Raw genomic sequence first — 23,296 nt, 5'->3', positions numbered from 1 at the left:
GGAGACCACCTTGCTCTTTCATGTCTTCAGGCAGGTGGAAAGAGAGGCTATCCCCTTTCCAGGGAGCTGCTTCATCATGGCAATAGACACACACACACACACACACACACACACACACACACACACTCAGAGACACACACACACACACACACACACACACACACCTCCCCTCACTACAGCCCCTAGTCCGCCCAATTTCACTGTAATCTTGCCTCATAGATTCTCTCCTGGGGGATTGCACGTAGACCCAGTAGAAGCCACTATTCTGCTGCTGTTCATTTAGAATCCCTGTTTCCTGAAGTGCAAGTGATAATACAACTTCAAATTCAGACATAAAAATATTAAACTCAGTTGATACTTGATAGCATACAGTGTAATTGTATTGTCATTACCAGGACAATTCAGAAAATAGTAGGCATTACTTTCAAAGATACTGTAACTTTCAGCTGGTACAACAGAACTAAGTTCCTACATATATATCCGGATCACATCCTACTCCTATAATGTAGAAGACTAAGTGGAGTACAGCTCATTTGGTATTCAGTTTTTGCCATCACCACATCAAGTTTTTTAAATAAATTACTCATGGGATGTTGGCATTGCTGGCCAGGTCACATTTATTTCCCATCCCTAACTGCCTTTCTTTAACATCCTCCTTCAACCACTGCAGTCCTTGAGGTGTAGGTGCCTGCAGGTGCATTTGGGAAGAGAGTTCTAGCATTTTGACCAAGCAACGGTGAAGAAACAGGAATATAATTCTAATACAGGATATTGTGTGTCTTGGAGGGGAACTTGCAACAGATGGTGTTCCCATGCCCTTGTCCTTTTCAGTGGTAATGTTGCAAGTTAGGACGGTGCTATCAAAGAAGCCTTGATGAATGGTTACACTGCACTGCAGAGTCATACAGCACGGAAGCATACACTCTGATCCACGAAGACCATATTCCCAAACCAAACTAGTCTCGCCTCCTTGTCTTTTTCCCATATCGCTCCAAACCTTTCATGGACTTATCCAAATGTCTTTTAAACGTTGTAATTATACCTGCATCCACCACTTCCTCTGGGAGTTCAGTCCACACACACATCTCTTATGAGTAAAAAAAATTTTCCCCCATGTCTTTTTAAAACTTTCTCCTTTCACTTTAAAAATATGCCCCCTACTTTTAATCTTCTCCCACCCTAGGGAAAAGACCTTTTTACTGTTTGCCTTATCTCAGTCCCTACTGATTTTGTAAACCTCTAAAAGGTCACCCCTCAACCACCTATACTGTAGTGCAAATAAGTCTCAACTAACCCAGCCTTTCCTTATAACTCAAACCTTCCATTCCAGGCAATATCCTGGTAAATCTCTTCTGAACCTTTTCCAAATTAATAATATCATTCCTATAGCAGGGTGACCAGAACTGCACACAGTGCTCCAGAAGAGGCCTCACCAACATCCTGTACAACCTCAGCATGATATCACAACTCCTATACTCAGAGGCCTGAGCAACTGTGCTAAACACCTTCTTAACCACCCTGTTTATCTGTGACACAAATTTCAAAGAATTATAATCCTTTAGATGTCTCTGTTCTACAGCACTACCTAGGGCGATACCACTAATTGTATAAGTCTTACCCCTGTTTGTTTTACCGAATGTAATATCTCACTATTATTCAAATCGAGTTACATCTGCCACTCCTTAGCCCATTGATCCAATTGATCAAGATCTCTTTGTGATCTTAGATAACCCTCTTCATTGTCCACTTTACTACCAATTTTGATGTCATCTGCAAACATACTAAGCATGCCTCCTATATTCTCCTTTAAATTGTTTACATAAATGACGAGCAAAAGTGGACCCAGTACCGATCCCTATAGAACACCACAGGCTTTCATCGTAAAAACAACCCTCCACCACCCCTTGTGTGTATTTAAGGCTGAGAGAGACAGGCTCTTGCTCAATAAAGTAATCAAGGGTTGTGGAGAAAGGGCAGGAAAGTTCATGTGAGGTGTGGTCAGATCAGCCATGATCCTATTAAATGGTGAAACAGGCTTGAGGGGCTCAACAGTCTACTTCTCTTACTATTTCTTGTAGACGTAAGAATTAGACATAGCTTTTAAGTCAAAAATGACCAAAGGCATGGGGAGAAAGAGTGAAGGGAGTACTAAGTTAAATGATCAGCCATGATCATACAGAATTGCAGAGCAGGCTTGAAAGAACGCATGCCTACTCCAGCTCCTGTTTACTATGTTTTTGTACATTCTTAAAAATCAACTACCCTGTCTGTACATTATTCCAAATATGCACTACTTTTTGAGCCCTTAATCTGTTTTAATTTAATTTCAGTAATTTGTGTCATCTAATCTGAATTCCCACCCTGAATGGGAATCTCATTTATCTTGTCTACATTTAGGAACCAATAAGCCTTTATTAAGCACTGTTCGTGTGTGTAAAATTGGAATACTAAAGTTGCTGGAAATCTGAAATACAAAAGCACATAAAAACTAGAAAAACTCAGCGTGACAATGACAGATAGTTTGTCACTAGACAAACTAACTTGACATTTCATGTGAAGATGCTCTTTCAGCCAATCTGTCATCAACCTGAAACATTAGCTGTTTCTCTGCGCAATTGCTGTCTGACCAGCATTGTTGTTATCGAACTGTTAGTGTGTTTTGCAACTGGGTCTGTCTTTCTTCGGAAATGTTATGTCAGAAGAGGTTGGAGTAAAAGGAGTGAGGTAAGGCAAGTACAAATTTAGCCGGTGTAGTAATCATTCCCCAATTAAAGAATATCCTATATCCCAGTCCTTTCAAATTGAGAACTGTATATAGGCTTTTTTAAAATTAGCACCTCTGGTATAATTCTGCACACTTCCAATGCATGTTACATTCTGTTTACAGCAAAATTACAAAGTATTTTCATGTGCAATTAATTAAAGAATAGCTTATTCTGCCACAAGGAAAATAAGACTTGAGCAGACTGAACTATGAACCTTGTATGAAATACCTGATGTCGCAAGACATGAGCATGGTTGCAGAGGTTGTCTCCATCCTTAGTGGAAATGGCAAGTTTAGTGAGTTGGTTGTTGGTCTAAATGGGTTGCTAATCAATTTATCGCAGATTGCTTGAGCAGTGTATGTTCTACCTTGTAAAATGAAGTCTACTAGGCAATAGATGGGCAATCTGTTAACTTAACAAGTGCAGTTGCACCGGAGATGGAATAAGTTCTATTTCATATGGAAATTTTGCTCAGATTTCCTTTTAACCTGATCTTGTTGAATTGATTTTTTTAACATTTACCAATGTTGCTAATGTAAAAAAGAGCAGAGCTGGAGAGAGTTAAAGAGCCAGTGTTCATTTTATAGTTTCATCAACAACAGAGGGCCATCTTTCCTTTACATCTCATCTCATCTTATGACAGAAACTATTAGGGATTGGACAAGAAAAGTGAAATTGCTGGGAAAAGAGGATAATAGAGTCTTATTTTTTCTGTGATGCTTGGATTAATAAAGTGCCTATGATCTTGTAAAACATTGCAAAATGTTTCTGTAGAGTAAGAGAATTGGTAGTCAAAGACTCACATTGGGAGAAGTGTCAGTTGAGCATTTAGAGGTGTAGTCAACAATGGAGCTTTTGAGATTTCCATTAGGATATGGAGAGAACTAGCCAGATGGATTACAGCATATAACTGAGGTGGCCACCAGTTATGGGACCAGAAAGTGTATTCAGGTCTGGAGAGAGGATGTTGTGATTTGAATGAAGAGTGGGCAAAGGTTATAGGAGTAGTGTGGAGTGAAGCATTGAGGATTTTGAAATCAATGCATTGACAGGGATCCAGTCAGGTGATGACATGGCAACATGGCTGAAATGGCATCCTCAACCTCATGATGTTATGAACCACAACAATAAACATAAAGCCATAAGAGTAAAACACAATTTCTAAATAGACAAATCATAAGGATATAATTTTCATACATATTTCTACACCTCTCATATAAATGTATATATGCACATTTTAGTCCTAATTTGTTTCTAAACAAATTACTAATATACTGATCGTATTTGAGGTTGAATACTGTTAACATCTGAAGAGTTGTGTCATATAACAAGTGCACAGATTTGTGGTTGAAATTTTGACTTAATATACCTTTTCCCCCATCCCAAAAATTATCACAGAACTTACATTTGTGAACCTTACTTCACCAATACTTGCTGTGTGACTTTGGTTCTTTGTCTTAATATCTGATATAGATATTCAGATGGACACAATCTAGTTAGACAGGGCAGATATTTGTGGAGTATTAAACTATTCAAATTGCAAAACAGGAAAACTGTGCCCCCACCAATGAAGTGTGTGCATTATCAGTTCCACCTCAGCTATAGCCTGGAATGGTGCAGCCATGCCAAAGTCAGAAGGCAGACAGAATGACCTCACCCATGTTAGTTTAACCACTTGAAATTTATGTTTGAAGCTGATCATTTCTAAGTGCAGGAAGTTATGTCATGAATTGGAGATAAAACTCACCAAAAAGCAGAGATTTGATTTTAAACTGCAGTTTATGTCCTGTTAGTTTTCTTCCCTACCCTTCTGGAGGCTATGATCTGGTCCATTCCATAGATGTTTGCTGATTCCAATTGCCTAGACCAGGTTGTGAGTGTTAGCATTGGTTGTAGCACAGAATTGTTACAGTGCACAAAGTGACCAAATGGCCTATTATATCTGCACCACGAACATGCTTGATGTCTCTTTCATCCAAAATCTTGAATGGAATCTTGCTGGATTAAATGAAAAGCAGTCAGAAGCAGAAACATCGACTGATTTATCATCTTTTTGGTGTTGCCCCCACCCAACCTTCCTACCTGAGGTTAACAAGGCAAAATGCCGTGCCTCTACATCTTTTATGTTGAGATCAACAAATTCAGCACAAATCAGGGATCAGTTACAGATCCCTAGAAATTGGGCTGTTTACTCCTGTCTTTCAGGAGATGCATGGCAGTCAGAGTCCTCAAGTTAGCAGGCAAGAAGCATAGTGTCTGTTTTTGACCATGATTACATCAGTTGCCTTATTAGGTTGAGGATAGACAAGAGGTGTCCTTTTGCCATGCCTAAACCTAATGTTAGTCACATATATTATACAAAAGTTAAGAGACATATTGCCTACTTGAGGTCCCAAGGAGGAGAAGGAAAAGAGGCGAAGGGAACTCAGGGTCGGGAGTGGCAGTGCATAGTCATGGAATACAGAGGAATAATCCTGGTCAACCAGGAAGAAGTTAACGTACTCTTCTCTGAATGCGGATCCAGAATGACCAGGAGTACTCCCCTCAACTGTACATTAAGATCAAATTCACCAGTGCACCTGACTTAAAGTTAGTTCACCCCTTCTTCCTTTCCAACTGTGTGCTGCTGGCTCAGCATCCCTAATCTCTGGTGTCCTTCAAACCCTAGTTCTGAAAACCAGACTTCACAGCCCAACATCCATCCTTCCAATCCCAAACCCTAATTCTAAACCCTCACGCCAGCCTTGAAAATCCTTCCCTATTTCATCTCTCTCCAACCTTACTGATGATTTAGAATGCCCTTTACTCCCAATGCTTGTAATTTCCACTGCTACTCCACCAATCACCCGTGACTTCTACGATTTGTATGTAAGGTGAATATTTCTACAAAAGGTTAGTGCCCAAGTTGGATGTTGCAGAATTTTCTGTTATCTCATACAGTGAGATAACTCACAAAGCTACTGTAGATAGCATCATTTAAACTGAATATGTGATATCGTGGAGAGGGTGAATTTGTGCAGGGTATCTCCCACTCAACAAGCTTCATGCTTTTTCTGGGATTTCCATGGCTTCTATTCTAAAGTCATGGTAGACAAACAGTTCCCTGGCAGGTTCATGCCCATTATCTGAATTATGTTTTCTCTCTATTGGATCTCTATTTACCACGAGGTACATGTAAAGTTAAAGTTATGTGCATTCCAGTTACCCCTCTCTCAGGTCCTAAGGTAACTGTCTGAAGAGAGATTGAGAGTTGACAAATACACATCCTCTGATTTTAATAAGTGCTGTAGGAAGGTTAGTTATTCCTTAGTTTCACCTCAACAATGTCATCACACATTCATTTCTGTGGTTTGAGACTGAAACAATTACAATTTCATCACTAACAATAGCTGACTTAAGAGGTACTAATTTATTTTGTGCTGTTCTGAACTCTGTTTTTGCTGCATGATAATAATTTATCTTTCTGTGTAGGTGAGAAGGTGATGTCAGACGATGAATTTACACAAGATCTTTTCAGGTTCCTACAGTTGCTCTGTGAAGGACACAACAATGGTATATAATAATTGTGCTTCTATATTATAATTGCCCTTTTCAGAAAATAATTTAATATACAAACTATTAAGTATAAATCAGTAATTCATTACTATGAGGTTGAGGCAACTGAGTAAAGTCCGACACAAGTGGGAGAGTTTTAGCTGGGTGCAGGGTATTGAAAGACTCATGGCTGCGAACACAGCTCTCTGGGGGAGCCTGTTGGTTTTGTTTAACTCTGAACAACTTCTTGCTTCTGAAATGCAAGCAGATGCAGGCCAATGAAGAATGGATGGCTTGCACATGGAGCATTTGGCAGGGTTGAGAATGTGTGCCTTATACAATCGACCTACTGCTCCTAATGCAGTAAAGCTAAGTTTAAAAATTGTTTTCATACACCCAGACCCTAGCATTGGGCTAAGAGGCCTAAGTTCCAGTCCCACCTGCCCTGGAAGTGTGTTGTAACATGTCTGAAGAGGTTGATTAAATAAGCTAAAGTTTAATTTCTAGGGCTTTTTCTTCCCCAACACATTTTAGTGAGTGAAGGGCACAAATGTGTATACTACTCAAGATCCTATTAAAATTCCAGTGTATATCGGGGTGTGTCAGCATATATTAACAAGTCTGCTGTCTGAGTCATTTAAGAACTTTAGCAGCCTGTAAAACCAGTGAGGTTGTTGCAGGAAATAAGTTAGAACAGTTACACAAATACATGTGAAATAAACAACGTGCATATGCTATGTTAATGTTCTTGAAACTAAATACATTGAATAAAAAGAACTAAATGCAAATTATTTTGTGTAACTTACCCACAACCTCACCCTGCGTAATTTATCCAATCGATTCATTAACAATGAAGACCAGAAGCATAAAGCCACTGAGCAAATAAGAATATTTGTAGTCTGCAGTCATGGAAGAATGCTAAGTTATTACATAACATTGAAAGAATAAACCTGATAAATGTTACAGATACAAGAAACCCACACTATTACTTCAAGGTAAGTCAGGCCAGTATGACATGAATTGAAATCATTGAAACATAAATTTAAACAGAGTACTTTACATCGCTGAACATTTAGACAATCCAGTGGTAAAAACAAAGAGATTAGTGGAGTTCGGTATGCAACTAAACTGAGTGAGTTTGAGGACCAAAACAATATAGTTGATGGCATTTCATCCTTGACGTTAACATTTCCAATGCCACTATGTAGTGTGTTAGAATTCTTCTGTGTGTGGCATTTAAATGTTCTATACACCTATCACCAAAACTGTATTTGTTAGGACACAGAGGTTTTTGACGTTGTGGATAATTCCCATGTCTTGGTAATGTCCTATTAGCCAGAGCAGATATCGACATTGAAATTTAATTTCAGCATCACTTCCTATGTGCCAGTGCGGTCTTTGACCATCAGAAGAACAGCGTACTTAATGACAAGCATCACAAACCAGACATCAAGCTCACTCTACTGGGAAGCAGTGTAAGCATCAGAGATTGGGCAAAGTATATGGCCACTTCAGATCCCTTGAGAAAGATCACCAGTAATGCCCCTACAAAATCATACAAATCCATTGGCAGGAGAGGTGCACAAGTATTAGTGTCCTCTCTCAGGTCAACATCCCTGGTATCGCGACTCTGCTTACGACCCAGGAGAGCGAAGGAAACACTTCAAGGATGTCCTCAAAGCCTTCCTGAATAACTGTGATATCGTCAGCAATTTGTGAGACTCTGAAGCCCAAAACCTCCCAATTTGGCAATGAAGCGTCACAAACCAATGACCATTTTGAGCATCTCCGCCAGGCCCAGATGGAGTGTAACTACAAATAGCAGAAGGAGCACCTGAAAATGTGAGCAACTCACCCATCTATCTCAGCAAAGTCCGCTTGCCCCAATGGAATTTGCAGATCCAGCATTGGACTGCTTAGTGACCTCCGGACTAATAATACCAGAACAAAAGAAAATTATCCTCAATCCTGAGGCACTACCAAAAAAGATATGCTGTTATTGTATATAGGGCAATAACAATAATTCTATCCAGGTGTATCAGAGATAATGGGAACTGCAGATGCTGGAGAATCCAAGATAATAAAGTGTGAAGCTGGATGAACACAGCAGGCCAAGCAGCATCTCAGGAGCACAAAAGCTGACATTTCGGGCCTAAACCCTTCATCAGAGAGGGGGATGGGGTGAGGGTTCTGGAATAAATAGGGAGAGAGGGGGAGGCGGACCGAAGATGGAGAGAAAAGAAGATAGGTGGAGAGGAGAGTATAGGTGAGGAGGTAGGGAGGGGATAGGTCAGTCCAGGGAAGACGGGCAGGTCAAGGAGGTGGGATGAGGTTAGTAGGTAGGAAATGGAGGTGTGGCTTGAGGTGGGAGGAAGAGATGGGTGAGAGGAAGAACAGGTTAGGGAGGCAGTGGTCAAGAACACCCTTGACCGCGTCTCCCGCATTTCCCACAACACATCCCTCACACCCCGCCCCCGCCACAGCCGCCCAAAGAGGATTCCCCTCGTTCTCCCACAACACCCCACCAACCTCTGGATACAACTCATCATCCTCCAACACTTCCGCCATCTACAATCCGACCCCACCACCCAAGACATTTTTCCATCCCCACCCTTGTCTGTTTTCTGGAGAGACCGCTCCGTGACTCTCTTGTTCGCTCCACACTGCCCTCCAGCCCACCACACCCGGCACCTTCCCCTGCAACCGCAGGAAGTGCTACACTTGCCCCCACACCTCCTCCCTCAACCCTATCCCAGGCCCCAGGATGACTTTCCATATTAAGCAGAGGTTCACCTGCACATCTGCCAATGTGGTATACTGTATCCATTGTACCCGGTGTGGCTTCCTCTACATTGGGGAAACCAAGCGGAGGCTTGGGGACCACTTTGCAGAACACCTCCGCTTGGTTCGCAATACTTTAGATGACATGTCGATCATGGGCCTCCTGCAGTGCCACAATGATGCCACCCGAAGGTTGCAGGAACAGCAACTCATATTCCACTTGGGAACCCTGCAGCCCAATGGTATCAATGTGGACTTCACCAGCTTCAAAATCTCCCCATCCCCCACCGCATCCCCAAACCAGCCCAGTTCGTCCCCTGCCCCCACTGCATCACACAACCAGCCCAGCTCTTCCCCTCCCCCCGCAGCATCCCAAAACCAGTCCAACCTGTCTCTGCCTCCCTAACCTGTTCTTCCTCTCACCCATCCCTTCCTCCCACCTCAAGTCGCACCTCCATTTCCTACCTACTACCTCATCCCACCTCCTTGACCTGTCCATCTTCCCTGGACTGACCTGTCCCCTCACAACCTCCCCACCTACACTGACCTCTACAGGCTCCATCCCCGCCCCTTTAACTTGTCCGTCTCTCTCCACCTATCTTCTCCTCTATCCATCTTCAATCTGCCTCCCCCTCTCTCCCTATTTATTCCAGAACCCTCACCCCATCCCCCTCTCTGATGAAGGGTCTAGGCCCGAAACATCAGCTTTTGTGCTCCTGAGATGCTGCTTGGCTTGCTGTGTTCATCCAGCTTCACATTTTATTATCTTCTATCCAGGTGTAATTGTGTTCCTGTGTCAAAACTCATCAAATGTGGTTTACGGTTAGTTGCTGGGTCTTAATGTTTAAAAATTTAGTTAATTCTGATGCAGCAAGCAATTATGGATATATATTTACAGTTTATCCATGCATAAATAAGAACATCCATAAGGGGTCTATTTGAATTAAGAACACAACTGTCCTTTTAAATTCGTATTTGCTATTTTATGTCATATTTTAGTTCCTGTTACAATTCAGGGCAATGTAGTTTTTATTTTGTGTGTTCTACTTATAATGCTTTGACTAGAAAGTGGTGAATATTTCTCTTACTACTGTAAAGCCCAAGCAAAATTCAAAGTGCCATCACAAATCTAAGAAGCTGAAATAAATGCTACTCTTAATGAAGAGCTATGCTAACATTGAAAATGCATTTTCATTTCAGATTTCCAGAATTACCTTCGAACTCAGACAGGTAATACTACCACTATCAACATCATAATCTGCACTGTCGACTACCTGCTTCGTCTACAGGTACTAATTTTTTTTTAAAAAGATTTGATGCTTGATGTGTCTTATAAAACTCTAATAGTCTTTTCAATCTAAGTCTACGAAATGTAGTATATATGTCTCATCTAATGTGCATATTTAACAACAACACTGTGAACATGCATAGTTACAACTGTGAAAAGAATAAACTCAAAAAAGGAAGAGCTATTAGTTTCAGTATTGATGGTAGAGAGGACCAATTAGTGCAAATATATTCCTTCACTTTAATGGAGATTTTCCTCCTGTTAGTAAATAAGAAAATGGAATTCATATTTATGACATTGAGCTGTTTCGAATTCTTATGATTCTGTTCTGATCCTGTTGTTCCCGACTGGCCTAGGAATCCATCAGTGATTTCTATTGGTACTACTCTGGGAAGGATGTTGTTGATGAACCCGGAAAAAGGAACTTCTCCAAGGCCATGGCAGTAGCTAAACAAGTGTTTAACAGCCTTACTGAATATATTCAGGTAATGAAATGTCAGCCATTAGCGTACTACAGTCTCTGTTAGAAGTTAAACTTGACATTTGGTGCTCTGTAAAATCGCAGTCTCTTCTCATAGTGAAGTCTTTCAACATTGCAATCATCCTTGTTAAGTCTTCTTATATCATTGCTATTGCATCCAGATGATATCCAGGTACTCAAACTTGGGCACAATATTTTAATTGTGCCTTAGATGGTGATCTGTATAAGTTGAACTTGATCCAGACTGTTTGCAACCTCACTGTCACATTTGACCCCAATGTAAGTTTTCAACCACCTGTGTGCTCTCTCATCAAGATCACGCATTTCCCCTTTTGGGGTGGCACGGTGGCTCAGTGGTTAGCACTGCAGCCTCACAGCTCCAGGGACCCAGGTTCGATTCCAGCCTCGGGCAACTGTCTGTGTGGAACTTGCACGTTCTCCCCGTGTCTACGTGGGTTTCCTCCGGGTGCTCTGATTTCCTCCCACAGTCCAAAGATGTGCAGGTTAGGTGGATCAGCCATACTAAATTGCCCGTAGCATTCAGGGGTGTGTGGGTTATAGGGGGATGGGTCAGGGTGGGAATGCTTCAAAGGGCAGTGTGGACTTGCTGGGCTGAAGGGCCTGTTTCCACACTGTAAGTAAACTAATCTAATCCATTCTAAATTTCCCCTTTTAATACAGTGTCCAGTTCCATTCTCCCCTGTGAAATTCATATCCATACCTTTTTAACTCTGAATTTGACTGTTCAAATGTCTCCTGCATGGATCCCATCTATCTTCTGTCTGTAAATATGAGATCCCCAAATTATGCTGCTTGTATCCACTAGGCTGAAGTAAGGAAGGCAATGCAGTGAAAATATTTATGAAAGAAAGATTTTGAAGGTTACAGTGGCATAGTGGTAATGTCAGCCACCTAATCATGGCTGATGCTTCGGAGAGACGGTGTCAAATCTGACATAGCAACTAGTGCAATTTATAGCCAGTTAATAATTTTGGAATTGAAAGCTAGTCTCAGAATGGTGACCATTTTAGAGATAAAACATCTAATTCAGTAATGTCTTCTTAGGGTAGCCCTGTTACCCAACCCCTAACTCCCAACACATTGGTTTACATCAGCTCCAGAGATAATAGGAACTGCAGATGCTGGAGAATCTAAGTTAACAAGGTGTAGAGCTGAATGAACACAGCAGGCCAAGCAGCACCAGAGGAGCAGAAAGGCTGACGTATCGGGCCTAGACCCTTCTTCAGACCCATCTGAAATAAATAGGGAGAGAGTGGGAGGTGGATAGAGGAGAAGCTAGGTGGAGAGGAGTCAGACAGGTCAAAGAGGTGGCGATGGAGCCAGTAAAGGTGAGTGTAGATGGGGAGTTAGGTCAGTCCAGGGAGGACAGACAGATCAAGGGGGTGGGATGAGGTTAACAGGCAGGAGATGGGGGTGCGGCTTGAGGTGGGAGGAGGGTTTGGGTGGGAGGAAGAACAGGTTAGGGAGGCGGGGATGAGCTGGGCTGGTTTTGGGATACAGTAGGGGGAGGGGAGATTTTGAAGCTTGTGAAGTCCACAATGATACCATTGGTTCCCAATGCAGGGTTCCCAAGCGGAATAGGAGGTGCTGTTCCTGCAACCTTCAGATGGCCTCGTGGTGCCACTGCAGGAGGCAGGATGGACATGTCGTCTGAGGAATAAGAGGGACAGTTGAAATGGTTCATGACTGGGAGGTGCAGTTGTTTGTTGCGAACCGAGCGGAGGTGTTCTGCAAAGCAGTCTCCAAGCCTCCGCTTGGTTTCTCAGATGTAGAGAAGGCCACAACGGGTACAGCGGATGCAGTATACCACATTAACAGATGTGCAGGCGATCATCTGCTTGATGTGGAAAGTCTTCCTGGGGCCTGGGATGGGGGTGAGGGGATGGGTGTAGGGGCAGGTGTAACACTTCCTGCAGTTGCAGGGGAAAGTGCCGGGTGTGGAGCGGACAAGGGAGTTGCGGAGAGAATGGTCCCTCCGGAATGCAGATAAAGGTGGGGAGAGAAAAATGTCTTTGGTGGTGGGGTCGGACTGCAGATCGCAGAAGTGACAGAGGATGATGCATTGGATCCAAAAGTTGGTGGGGTGGTACTTGAGGACGAGGGGGATTCTGTTTTGGTTGTTATTGTGGGGAGGGGGTGTGAGGGATGAGTTGTGGGAAATGCAGGAGACACGGTCGAGGGCGTTCTCGACCACTGGGTTTGGGTTGCGGGGGGTGATGTTGCGTTCCTTGAAAAACGAGGACATCTGAGATGTACGGGAGTGGAAAGCTTCATCCTGGGAACAGATGCGGCGGAGGCGGAGGAATTGGGAATAGGGGATGGAATTTTTGCAGGAAGGTGGGTGGGAGGAGGTGTATTCCAGGTAGCTGTGGGAGTCGGTGGGCTTGAAATGGATATTGGTTTCTATGCGGTTGCCAGGGATGGAAACAGAGGTCCAGGAAAGAGAGAGAGGGATTAGAGATGGTCCAGGTGAACTTAAGATTGGGGTGGAAGCTTTTGGTGAAGTGGATGAACTGTTCAGTCTCCTCGTGGGAGTGCGAGGTGGCGCCAATACAGTCATCAATGTAATGGAGGAAGAGATGGGGTTTAGGGCCACTGTAGCTACGGAATTCAGATTGTTCCACGTAACCTACAAAGAGGCAGGCATAGCTTGGGCCCACGCGGGTACCCATGGTCACCCCCTTTGTCTGTAGGAAGTGGGAGGAATTGAAAGAGAAGTTGTTCCTCCCCACAATAACAACCAAAACAGAATCCCCCTCGTCCTCAGGTACCACCCCACCAACCTCCAGATCCAACACATCATCCTCCGACACTTCCGCCATCTACAATCCGACCGAACCACCAAAGACATTTTTCCCTCCCCACCCTTGTCTGCTGTCCGGAGAGACCACTCTCTCCCTGACTCCCTTGTCCGCACCACACTCCCCTCCAGCCCCACCACACCCGGCACTTTTCCCTGCAGCCACAGGAAGTGCTAAACCTGCCCCTGAACCTCCCCCTCACCCCCATCCCAGGCCCCAAGAAGACTTTCTACATCAAGCAGATGTTCACCTGCATCCGCTGTTCCCGTTGTGGCTTCCTCTACATCGGGGAAACCAAGCAAAGGCTTGGGGACCACTTTGCAGAACACCTATACTCGGTTCACACTAAACAACTGCACCTCCCAGTCACGAACCATTTCAACTCCCCCCTCCCATTCGTCAGATGACATGTCCATCCTGGACTTCCTGCAGTGCCACAATGATGCCACCCAAAGGTTGCAGGAATAGCAATTCATATTCTGCTTGGGAACCCTGCCCGTCAATGGTATCAATGTGGACTTCACAAGCTTCAAAATCTCCCCTCCCCTCACTGCATCCCAAAACCAGCCCAGCTCGTCCTCGCCTCCCTAACCTGTTCTTCCTCCCACCTCAAGCCCCCCACTCTATCTCCTACCTACTAACCTCATCTCGCCCCCTTGACCTGTCTGTCCACCCTGGACTGACCTATCTCCTCCCTAACTCCACACCTCCACTCATCTTTACTGGCTCCATCCCCGCCTCTTTGACCTCTTTCTCCTCTCCATCTATCTTTCTTTCTATCCATTTTCTATCTGCCTCCCCCTCTCTCCCTATTTCTTTCAGAACCCCCTTCCCCTCCCCCATTTCTGAAGAAGTGTCTAGGCACACTATGTCAGGCTTCCTGCTCCTCTGATGCTTCTTGGCCTGCTGTGTTCATCCAGCTCTACACCTTTACATCAGCTCCTTTTGGTTTTGCACCTCAATTTTAAAATTCTCTCCTCATTTTTAAATCTTTCCATGACATCACTTCTCCATTCCTGTAGCCTCCCCTCCTCCATCCCTGCAATCCTCCAAGATCTATGAGCTCATCTTCTCTTACACAACCACATGTTTAATCAAACTGCCTTTGGTATCATGCCTTTAGCTCTCTGTCTTGAATTTCGTTCCAAAACGTCTCCTGTCTCCATCCATATTTTTACCTTTATGATGTGCCTTAAAATTTTTTTGACCAACTTTTTGTTTCTGTCCCAATATCATTATGTAGCTGTGTGTCGTATTTCATTTGATAACATTTGTAATCAAGCACTTTGGATCTTGTACAATATAAATATGTTATCATTGATAAACCTTATAATTGCAGTTACTTTCAGATATATCAATTTCTGACTCCATTTTTTAAAGAATTGCTTATCTAAATTCCAAAGTAATCTGCATTTAAATTTTGCCTTTTGATAAAAGTCTGCATCCAGTTCATAATCCCAAAATATATGGGATATTTCATCTTTCTTAATTGATTTGATCTAGCATTTATTTTCTAGCCATCTGGACAACTTTATATCTGACTTTTAATCTTATGCCTATATTACCTGAGTCCAGATCCACCTTCAATGGTCTTAATACTAACTCTCATGCGACATGACTGTTTGCATCTTTCCAATCTAGACAGTATTTATTAACCAGTATGCTTTTATTTTCAAGCATACAAAGTGTGAAGCTGGATGAACTCAGCAGGCTAAGCAGCATCTCAGGAGCACAAAAGCTGGTGTTTCAGGCCGAGACCCTTCATCAGAGAGGGGGATGGAGAGAAGGTTCTGGCATAAATAGGGAGAGAGGGGGAGGAGGACCGAAGATGGAGAGAAAAGAAGATAGGTGGCGAGGAGAGTATAGGTGGGGAGGTAGAGAGGGGATAGATCAGTCCAGGGAAGATGGACAGGTCAAGGAGGCGGGATGAGGTTAGTAGGTAGGACATGGAGGTGCAGCTTGAGGTGGGAGGAAAGGATGGTGAGAGGAAGAACAGGTTAGGGAGGCGGGGACATGCTGGGCTGGTTTTGGGATGCAGTCGGGGAGGGGACGAGCTGGGCTGGTTTTGGGATGCAGTGGGGGAAGGGGAGATTCTGAAGCTGGTGAAGTCCACATTGATACCATTGGGCTGCAGGGTTCCCAAGCGGAATATGAGTTGCTGTTCCTGCAACCTTCGGGTGGCATCATTATGGCACTGCAGGAGGCCCATGATGGACATGTCGTCTGAGGAATGGGAGGGGGAGTTAAAATGGTTCGCGACTGGGAGGTGCAGTTGTTTATTGCAAATCAAGTGGAGGTGTTCTGCAAAGCAGTCCCCAAGCCTCCACTTGGTTTACCTAATGTAGAGGAAGCCACACCAGGTACAATGGATACAGTATACCACATTGGTAGATGTGCAGGTGAACATCTGATTAATATGAAAAGTCATCTTGGGGCCTGGGATTGGGGTGAGGGAGGAGGTGTGGGAGAGTGGTCTCTCCGGAAGGCAGGCAAGGGTGGGGATGGAAAAATGTCTTGGGTGTGGGGTCGGATTGTAGATGGCGGAAGTGTCGGAGGATGATGTGTTGTATCCGGAGGTTGGTGGGGTTGTACGTGAGAACGAGGGGGATCCTCTTGGGGCGGTTGTGGCGGGGGCAGGGTGTGAGGGATGTGTTGCGGGAGACGCGGTCAAGGGCGTTCTCGATCACTGCGGGGGGAAATTTGCGGTCCTTGAAGAACGTGAACATCTGGGATGTGCGGGAGTGGAATGCCTCGTCCTGGGAGCAGATGCGGCGGAGGTGGAGGGATTGGGAATAGAGGATGGAATTTTTGCAGGAGGGTGGGTGGGAGGAGGTGTATTCTAGGTAGCTCTGGGAGTGAGTGGGCTTGAAATGGACATCAGTTTCTAGCTGGTTACCTGAGATGGAGACTGAGAGGTCCAGGAAGGTGAGGGATGTGCCTGAGATGGCCCAGGTGAACTTGAGGTTGGGGTGAAAGGTATTGCTGAAGTGGATGAACTGTTCAAGCACCTCTGGGGAGCAAGAGGCGGTGCCGATACAGTCATCAATGTAACGGAGAAAGAGGTGGGGCTTGGGCCATGTGTAGGTGCGGAAGAGGAGTGTAGGTGTGGAAGTTCTGGAGGAGGTGGTGGGCGTGGGTGGTATCACGGACGTAGGTAGGGATTTCCTTGACCAAAGGGGCAAAAATGGAGTCCAGATAGGTGGAGATGAGTTTAGTGGGGAGGGAACAGGCTGAGACAATGGGTCGACCAGGGCAGGCATGTTTGTGGATTTTGGGAAGGAGACAGAAACGGGCCGTGCAGGGTTGGGGTACAATAAGGTTGCAGGCTGTGGGTGGGTGGTCCCCTGAGGTGATGAGGTCATGGATGGTATTGGAGATGATGGTTTGGTGCTCGGGGGTGGGGTCATGATCAAGGGGGCGGTAGGAGGAGATGTTGGAGAGTTGGCATCTGGCCTCTGCGATGTAGAGGTCAGTGCGCCACACTACCACTGCACCTCCATTGTCTGCGGGTTTGATGGTGAGGTTGGGGTTGGAGCTGAGGGCTGCCCGGGCTGCGGGTGGAGGTTCAAGTGGGTGAGAGGCGTGGAGAGGTTGAGGCGGTTAATGTCTCGACGGCAGTTGGAGATGAAGAGGTCAGGGGAGGGTAGGAGGCCTGGGGGTGGTGTCCAGGAGGAGGACTTGTGGTGGAAGTGGGTGAAGGGGTCTGTGGAGGGAGGGTTAGGCTCCCTGTTAAAGAAGTAAGCGTGGAGGCGAAGGCGGCGGAAAAACTGCTCGATGTGTGACTGGTATTCGTTGATGTGTGGGTGGAGGGAGACAAGCTGAGGCCCTTGCTGAGGACTGACTGTTCATCCTCAGTCAGTGGGAGGTCTGGGGGGATGTTGAAGATTCGGCAAGGCTCAGTGTGGCTGTCTTCTCTGGGGTTGCTGCCAACGGAACCTCGCCCACAGTCGGCGACCTAATCGCTCCGCCCACAACCGCACCGAAGACAGCGGCACTCCGCCCACCTCTGACAGAACTCCGCCCACCACCCAAGACAGCCGCACCCCACCCACAGCTGCTGCCGATGGAACCCCGCCCACAGCCGACGCTAATGGAACCCCGCCCACAGCCGACGACCTCATCACTCTGCCCACAACCTCCACAGCCAGCAACCCCAGAGAAGACAGCCACGCTGAGCCTTGCCGAATCTTCACCATCCCCCCAGACCTACCCCTGACTGAGGACGAACGGTGAGTCCGAAGCAGGGGGACTACCTTTGTCCCCCTCCACCCACACATCAACGAATACCAGTCACGTTTGGGCATAGAGCAGTTTTACCGCCGCCTTCGCCTCCACGCTTACTTCTTTAACTGGGAGCCTAACCCTCCCTCCACTGACCCCTTCACCTACTTCCACCACAAGTCCTCCTCCTGGACACCACCCCCAGGCCTCCTACCCTCCCTCAACCTCTTCATCTCCAACTATCATTGAGACATTAACTGCCTCAACCTCTCCACCCCTCTCACCCACTCGAATCTCTCCCCCGCAGAACGGGCAGCCCTCCGTTCCAACCCCAACCTCACCATCAAACCCGCAGACAAGGGAGGCAGAGTGGTAGTATGGCGCACTGACCTCTACATCGCAGAGGCCAAATGCCAACTCTCCGACATCTTCTCCTACCGCCCCCTTGATCATGACCCCACACCTGAGCACCAAACCATCATCTCCAACACCATCCATGACCTCATCTCCTCAGGGGACCTCCAACCTTATTGTTCCCCAACCCCGAATGGCCCGTGTCTATCTCCTTCCCAAAATCCACAAACCTGCCTGCCCTGGTCGACACATTGTCTCAGCCTGTTCCTGCCCCACCAAACTCCGGTCCACCTATCTGGACTCCATTTTCTCCCCTTTGGTCAAGGAACTCCCTACCTACGTCTGTGACACCACCCACGCCCTCCACCTCCTCCAGAACTTCCAATTCCCTGGCCCCCAACACCTCATTTTCACGTCCAGTCCCGATACACCCATATTCCTCATGCAGATGGCCTCAAGGCCCTCTGCTTCTTCCTGTCCCGCAGGCTCGACCAGTCCCCCTCCACTGAAACCCTCATCCGCCTAGCCGAACTCGTCCTCACCCTCAACTTCTCTTTCAATTCCTCCCACTTCCTACAGACAAAGGGGGTGGCCATGGGTACCCACATGGGCCCAAGCTATGCCTGCCTCTATGTAGGTTACGTGTAACAGTCCCTCTTCCGCACCTACACAGGCCCCAAACCCCACCTCTTCCTCTTCTACATTGATGACTGTATCGGCGGCGCCTCTTGCTCCCCAGAGGAGCTCGAACAGTTCGTCCACTTCACCAACACCTTCCACCCCAACCTCAAGTTCACCTGGGCCATCTCCAACACATTCCTCACCTTCCTGGACCTCTCAGTCTCCACCTCAGGTAACCAGCTAGAAACTGATGTCCATTTCAAGCCCACCTACTCCCAGAGCTACCTAGAATACACCTCCTCCCACCCACCCTCCTGCAAAAATTCCATCCCCTATTCCCAATTCCTCCGCCTCCGCCGCATCTGCTCCCAGGATGAGGCATTCCACTCCCGCAAATCCCAGATGTCCCCGTTCTTCAAGGATGGCATCTTGCCCCTCGCAGTGGCCGAGAACGCCCTTGACCGCATCTCCCGCATTTCCTGTAACACATCCCTCACACCCTACCCCCGCCACAACCACCCCAAGAGGATCCCCCTCGTTCTCACGTACCACCCCACCAACCTCTGGATACAACACATCATCCTCCGACACTTCCGCCATCTACAATCCGACCCCACCACCCAAGACATTTTTCCATCCCCACCCTTGCCTGCCTTCCGGAGAGACCACTCTCTCCGTGACTCCCTTGTCCGCTCCACACTCCCCTCCAACCCCACCACATCCAGCAACCGCAGGAAATGCTAGACTTGCCCCCACACCTCCTCCCTCACCCTCATCCCAGGCCCCAAGATGACTTTCCATATTAAGCAGATGTTCACCTGCACATCTACCAATGTGGTATACTGTATCCATTGTACCCAGTGTGGCTTCCTCTGCATTGGGGAAACCAAGCGGAGGCTTGGGGACCACTTTGCAGAACACCTCCACTTGGTTGGCAATAAACAACTGCACCTCCCAGTTGCGAACCATTTTTTTCTCCCCCTCCCATTCCTCAGACGACATGTCCATCATGGGCCTCCTGCAGTGCCACAATGATGCCACCCGAAGGTTGCATGAACAGCAACTAATATTCCGCTTGGGAACCCTGCAGCCCAATGATATCAATGTGGATTTCACCAGCTTCAAAATCTCCCCTTCCCCCACTGCATCCCAAAACCAGCCCAGCTCGTCCCCTCTCCCCACTGCATCCCAAAACCAGCCCAGCCTGTCTCCGCCTCCGTAACCTGTTCTTCCTCTCACCATCCCTTCCTCCAACCTCAAGCCGTACCTCCATTTCCTACCTACTAACCTCATCCCACCTCCTTGACCTGTCCATCTTCCCTGGACTGACCTATCCCCTCTCTACCTCCCCACCTATACTCTCCTCTCCACCTATCTTCTTTACTCTCCATCTTCGGTCCGCCTCCCCCTCTCTCCCTACTTATTCCTGAACCCTCTCCCCATCCCCCTCTCTGATGAAGGGCCTAGGCCTGAAACATCAGCTTTTGTGCTCCTGAGGTGCCGCTTGACCTGCTGTGTTCATCCAGCCTCACACTTTGTTATCTTGGATTCTCCAGCATCTGCAGTTCCCACAATTTCTGCTTTTATTTTCAAACCTGCAGGCAATATCACTGTCATACCTCATGTCTCGCTTTAATTATGTGCCTTTATTTTAGCAACAACATGTAAAACACTTCAAAAATTTATGTGCACAATTATTCACTGAATTTATTTTAAAAAGAAAAAGTCCATCAATTTTCCTCCTTTACCCTTATTACTTCAGAAAGCACATGCCTTTTGTGAGTTGTTGGTTGTTCATAAAGAACCTCATGTTCCTTATTTTAAAAATATTTGATATGAATCTTTTTGTATAATTTATTTGTTATTTTGCTGACGTACCAAGGCAGACCAAGCGCTGTATTGGGATTTGGTTTGAATAATGTCACTACAAACTCTGTTGCAGGGTCCATGCACAGGTAACCAGCAGAGCCTGGCTCATAGTAGATTGTGGGATGCAGTTGTTGGTTTTCTTCATATCTTTGCACACATGATGATGAAACTCGCACAGGTAAGTGGGTTATTCCAATGACAAGAGACTTACTTCACTCTTTTTCACACCATTTATCTGAATGTCATTGTTTCATTCCATATAATATTGTTCATTATTACAAAGGGAGTGGAGCAATTCAGTATGTTAAAGCAATTTTTATAAACATCCAGATGTCAGTCAAGTTGCAACCCAAATTGTCAAGATGAGGTACTCTTCTGTAAAAGTAGATTAGCATCCTATAGTACAAAGTCAGTTTCAACAGTATTTCTAACCTGAATCAGATATTCATGGGTTCTTTCTTAATTCAAGTCTGCAATTAAAATAATTTGACATATTGGCATGCGAATTGGAAGAAACAGTTTCAATAAATTTTGATTATCATAGGTTACTATTTGCCATCTTGCTTGGAGTTGATCTTCCGCAGTATGATCAAAAATTCTATTGTATTTATTTCTTTACTTAGCTACTCAGCCCTAAATTAGAAAAACGCTTTAATTACCTGGAATTTGCTCTATAAAGAATCATGAACTAACATCATCAGTGTCTGTTTATGAATTTAACACTACCATTGTTGTAAAAGCACAATATTGCAGATGCTGGAAATCTGAAATTAAATGAGAGAATGCTGGAGAAACTTAGGTCTGGCAGCATGTGTGGAGAGAGAAACAGAGTTAACATTTTGATTCCAATATGACTCTTCTTGAGAACTGCAATTGTTACACCTGGATTTTTATTAGTAATATGTTGTGACAATTTTCTTACAAGGTTGTTAAGTGAATGCTAAACTATAAATTATGAAGTTACATAGGATGTCATCATTTACTTGTCAAAGAATGTCTGAATAAATACTGCAGTAGTAATGTCAGAAGCATTTCTTCGAGAGTACCTAAGTGCCAATTACAGAAATATTTACAGTTCACTTGAAAACATGAAGGATTTGTTTCTCTAGCAGTAGTATGTTTGGATGAAAGATTGTTTACCTTTAAAGGAAAACTGTAGGGAAGATGAATTAATTTACTCAATTTCCCACAGAGTGTCTAAATATCATTTTTATTCTGATGAATAACAGATGCCTGATAATCGAGGATCCAGAAATAGCGTAAGAATTTTGTGTACCGCACCTGCCATCTCATGCAAGTTGTTTGCCATATATGCTGTCATTTTAATTTTTCATTTGGGCACATACCTCTGTAGTTTCGTGTTTCAGTGGTACATCAGGCTTTTGCTTTCTATCAGAAATTTCAAGCCACTGTTAAATTTAAGCAATTTATTTAAACTGGATTTGAGTGGCCTCTGTCACAAAACACAAGGGACAGAAGATGCACATCAAGCATCCATTTCAAAAATTGGGACTTTGCTCTTAACAGTGTACTGTATTAGAATGTTTCTTTAATGTGATTTTTCAGCCTGAATGGAAAGCTGTAAAGTTCAGTGTTCTTACTTCAGCATGGGCAGTACAGTGGCATTGCTGCCTTGCAGTGTCAGGGACCTAGGTTCCATTCCAGCCTGTGTGGGTTTCCTCCAGGTGCTCCAGATTCCTCCCACCATCCAAGGATGTGCTGATTAGGTAAATTGGCCATGCTAAATTGCCCATAGGTTAGATGGATTAGCCATGGGAAATGCAGGGATGGGGTAAGGGATGACTCTGGGTGGAATGCTGTTCAGAATCAGTGTGGACTTGTTGGGCCAAATGGCCTGTTTCCACACAGCAGGGATTCTGTGATTCTCTGAACTCCACTCTTCCTCACTAGAAACGACCAAAGTCTTCCTGGTCAATACGATACTGCAAAGCAAAAATTCACAAATGACATGATTTCACATAATCTGGATTAAAATACTGCCAAATATGTCACATAAACAGATTAGGACTGTAAAATAAATCATTTGACATTCTTTTTAAGGTGTATTTATTCCTTTTGCTTTTAACAAGGTTTCATTGACAGCAAAATTTTAATTTGTTTTTGTATCGGAGTATCCCTTTTAGCAGATTGCTTAATATAGATAAACAAGTATGAAATGGATGTGGGAATGGTGTAGTTTCTGTTCTCTGAAAGTTTCACTCATAAACATAGTAATGAAATATTGCAGTTTATTAGATCATTTATGTTATGCCTAATTTTGCTCACCACTCACTTGCTATACATTTATTATCTTCTGCCAGGAGTGTAAAACAGTCTTGATCACCTGTACTGTTGACGTTATTCCATGATTAGACAGCAGGGAGAACATTTGTGATGTTGACATTTTTGCATTTCACCAATATTGTTGTAGCCAAGTATGAATATGGGGCAGTCCTGGAACTAAAACTCACAACCATTTTGTTATGGAGCAAGCACCATAATTTTTAGGCTATCAAGCTGATACGTTAACTGCACAATTGCTTTTATCTCTAACACACAA

At 45.0% G+C, this 23,296-nt stretch overlaps 1 protein-coding gene across 5 annotated transcripts in view; it reads left to right on the top strand.

Moving 5' to 3' along the window:
- Window positions 1-23,296, top strand: part of LOC125447673 (ryanodine receptor 1-like) — a 411,721-nt gene that overhangs the window by 339,225 nt on the left and 49,200 nt on the right. For 4 of the 5 annotated variants that reach the window (XM_059641019.1, XM_059641018.1, XM_059641017.1 and 1 more), the window contains 4 exons: window positions 6,237-6,317; window positions 10,281-10,369; window positions 10,725-10,853; window positions 20,810-20,914. In XM_059641019.1, coding sequence (XP_059497002.1) covers window positions 6,237-6,317; window positions 10,281-10,369; window positions 10,725-10,853; window positions 20,810-20,914 — 404 coding nt within the window. Of the gene's footprint in view, window positions 1-6,236; window positions 6,318-10,280; window positions 10,370-10,724; window positions 10,854-20,809; window positions 20,915-21,965; window positions 21,996-23,296 lie in introns of all 5 variants that reach the window. The other variant, XM_059641015.1, reaches the window with a different exon arrangement.

This window comes from Stegostoma tigrinum, chromosome 39 (assembly GCF_030684315.1).
Source record: "Stegostoma tigrinum isolate sSteTig4 chromosome 39, sSteTig4.hap1, whole genome shotgun sequence".
NCBI classification, from domain to species: Eukaryota; Metazoa; Chordata; class Chondrichthyes; order Orectolobiformes; family Stegostomatidae; genus Stegostoma; species Stegostoma tigrinum.
The sequence above is the reverse complement of the archived record's forward strand: the minus strand, read 5'-3'. Positions and strand labels throughout refer to the sequence as shown.